The 3,471-nt window shown below is 45.8% G+C and overlaps 1 protein-coding gene across 1 annotated transcript in view; it reads left to right on the top strand.

The window, feature by feature from the left end:
- Nucleotides 1-3,471, top strand: part of PLCH1 (phospholipase C eta 1) — a 95,338-nt gene that overhangs the window by 13,174 nt on the left and 78,693 nt on the right. The window contains exon 2 of the mRNA XM_085302865.1: nt 3,296-3,408. Coding sequence (XP_085158991.1) covers nt 3,330-3,408 — 79 coding nt within the window. The 5' untranslated portion in view covers nt 3,296-3,329. The remainder of the gene's footprint in view (nt 1-3,295; nt 3,409-3,471) is intronic.

The following is a 3,471-nucleotide window of genomic DNA, read 5'->3' as shown; positions in this document are numbered from 1 at the left end:
GATGGAGAGCAGCCAGGCAACAACATCTGCCAGGTCCCCCAGTACCTGTGGGTGTATCCGATCTGGGCCCATGGATTTGTGGATGTCTAGCCTGCCCAGAAGGTCTCTAACCCTATTCTCYTSAACCAAAGGRAAGTCTTCCCTTCTCTGGACTTTCTCCCTCRGGTCCATGGGGGCTGCCCTTAGCAGYGCAGACTGAAGCAAAGAAGGCGTTCAGTAATTTTGCCTTTTCTGTATYCCTTGTYGCCAGGGCCCCTGCCCTATTCAGTAGCGGCCCAYRTTTTCCCTAGTCCTCCTCTTGCTGCTGATGTRTTTGAAGAAGTCTCTCCTTAAAGAAGATAAATGGTGTACTTAGAGCGTGCACTGCATCCCGAGGGAATTTGGCTTCATGTGTGTGATACAAAAGAAAGTTGTGGGCTACTGTTTCCATCCCATRTTAAGAGATGATATCCTAACTGCATCTGACCACAAGTCAATGTGGTGGAGGCAACCTTGAATTCAGAGTAAGAGGGGCTTGGCTCTAGATTATAAAACTCTTCTGACAGAAAGAAACAAATTGAAGTTTTGAACCTGAGAGGCACTTCAGAGAATAAATTTAAATAGCATTTWAAAAAAATGCACAGCCTAGGAAGATTGCTTAATGAAGAGATAGAGAAGTATGTTCCTTCATGCACAATCTGCTGTTATCTGCTGCTTTTTTCTCCTTCCCCAAGATCCTGTGTAGTTTTCTTCCTTTTATCCATGTGAAGTTCTTCAGGAGTAGTTCTAGTAATGCATGAACACCTTTCCATCTTGTCTCCGGAATGAAACCTTGCCAGAATGCTTAGCACTTTCCACATAGAAAAAAAAATGCATATCCAGACTCTTTGTCACTTGCTGAGTTTGTAGCTATGGAGAAGCTCCTTGCTTGCTCTGGCTGTTTGTACCCCTTTACTTGGGGGGACTGCTCAGAGGTGTTCCTAAATAGCTGAGAACCCTTCAAGTGACCACAGAAAGTGGGATTTCCTGTCTTCTGCCAAGGCTGTTTGGTTTCACCCACTGCCTTTTCTGTTACAGATGTACACCTGTGTATGGGAAGTGGGAGGAGACCCTGACATTTTGACTGTGTTCTTCTGCGGCTTTACCCAGCCTCATCAATGTGATGGCTTCAAAGGTGCATAGTAGATTTAAAAAAAAAAAAAAAACCCAGACTTTGCAAGTGGCTCATGGAATCACAAGACTCCCTTTCAAATAAGGGAAGATGACGATTTCTCATTTCTGGACTCCTCACCAAAAAGCTGTCTTTCAGCTGGAGTGGAAGGTGTTTGAGGTTGTGGTGTTACATTGTAATGCCTGCCTGGAGGTATAAAATGCAAAATTTTTTTTTTTAATCACTCAAGCAAAAGGTCTGCTTGTTTCAGCAGACCTGCAGTCTTGGCATTTAAAGCATGCTGTGCTGTGCTGTTTGGGGGCTTCTGCCACAGGGACCCTGGCAGCAGGTTGAAGAGATTTGAACAGGAACTAGGCAGTTCCTTACAGCCAGCCTGTGTCCTCCTTTGATGAAGACAGCAAGCAAGAAAGAGGGAGCTGTTTGTGGGAAGTGTGGGCAAGAAGGCAGCTGGGTTGTGATCAGAGTGAAGGCGAGAGGGGGAAACAGTGGGAGACCAAAGTGGACTTGCAACGGGAAGGGGTATCTTGAATGTTAAAATAAGCTTAAACTTCATAAAACAGTAAAGGAAAAAGGAGGAGACAGTGAAAGGATTTGTGTCAGAACACTAGACCGAGGGGTTCACGGATTTTTTGGTTTGTATTTCCAACARCTAATATCAAAGAAGTATGAAATGCTGGTTTGCTTAGCCTTAGCCTGCATGGGGTGGGATGCTTTTTTGGAAGGTCCAACTTGCAAAACAAAAGGCTGAAATTCTTTGAATGGGAATTCAATGAAATGGCTCAAACAAATACAGCCTTGTCTTGAGATATAGCCACCAGCTTATTAATGAGGTAACTTACACTGTTTAGATCTCTGAAAAATAATTGTTCCGATTGTTTCCATCGTCCTGGGTTGCGGCAGTGGAACAGTGGGTAACTCACGGTGGAAATGCTCGTGAGCGCTGAAGGAGGGATTGTTTCAGACCTCGTTGATCATAACTGGCTTCAGCTGCTCGCGYTCCCCTCCTTCGGCTGGTCTTTGTTTTACATTGGCTTGCTGTGCTTTTACGTTTTGACGGGTTCATAAATATATTTGTCCCGATCCAAGAAAAACTGGCGGTCAGTTTGCCCTAACAGAGCTCTGGGGCCTGTGTCCAAAAAGACTGCTCTCTGTTCTGAGCACTTACTGATGGTGGCATCYGTGGCAAATTACCCATTAAAATTTTTTGGGGCTTACTTCTGATGCTAATAGCATTGGAGGCAAAAATCATGCTGTGATCGTACTGGGAGCCTCAGACCTGCCTGGGGTGTTGATCTCCTGTTGAACCATGCACAGCTTGCCCAAGACCAAGAGAAAGCCTGAACAAGGATCATGCCTGGGAGCAGCAATGGGGACTTCTGTGGGCACCTGAGAAACCCACTTGGTTCAGAAGGCAATCGAGGGGGAGTGTTCAGGCTCCCCGTTGCTAACTGAATTTACTAATAAGGGCATTGCTCACATTCTTTSTATTTGGCCCTTTTAGAAATTAGCTGTGCTGTCCCTTGGCACTTGTTTTGCACAGACTTAGACCTCCTGGTGTCCCTGGGCAGAGAGGTCTCACAGGCTATCTCATTTTTTGACATGTTTACTTCTTCCTTAGTGAGCTGGATGATGGATCTTATCTGTTTTCTGGCAGCATCTGAAGTGTTCATCCACTCTGTGCCTGTGCCACTAAGTTCTTCTCAGTGCTGCTGCAGATGCTTTTATCCTTGCAGCTTTGTTTCTTGGGTTAGTTTCTGGGGAGGGAGGGTGTCTCTGATCTGGCAGGCTGCTGGAGGTGGTGGATGGAATGAGTAACCYGTAGATGGCAAACCTCATGGTTTTTGAGCACAAAGAAGCAGTGCAACATTTTGATAGAGCTTCAAAACTTTTTTTAAAAAAACAGGCACAGTAAATGTTGGGGGGATGTAACGGGGTAAGAAAAGATGGTAAAGCAATTTGACAGCTTATCCCATGCTTTAGCACGGTGTAGAATTGGTGAGTGGAGGCCACATTTGTTGCGGTATTTTGTATGGAGTAATGCATTATTTCGCATGAAGGACTCGAATACTCGTTTGCAACAGTGTCTGCAGCAGTTGTGTTTATTGCAAATTCAGTAATCTTTTATCCACACTTTTCATTTTGCAGGGTAGTTTGATGTTGAGCACGAAGTCTTCCYACAATGAGTTACTGGAGTCTGGATAAGAAAAGCTGTCTGCAGTACTGCCGGCACTTTTTAGCGGACAACGGCGTGTTCCACGGTAAGCTGCGCGKTGCCCCCCGCGGTGCCCGGCGTGCGGGGGTCGGCACCGGCCTCGCGGCCC

This window comes from Rhea americana, unplaced genomic scaffold (genome assembly GCF_003343005.1).
Source record: "Rhea americana isolate MKP2758 unplaced genomic scaffold, rheAme1 scaffold_193, whole genome shotgun sequence".
In the NCBI taxonomy this organism is placed as follows: Eukaryota; Metazoa; Chordata; class Aves; order Rheiformes; family Rheidae; genus Rhea; species Rhea americana.
Note: the sequence above shows the minus strand (reverse complement) of the source record. Positions and strands in the feature narration are given on the sequence as shown.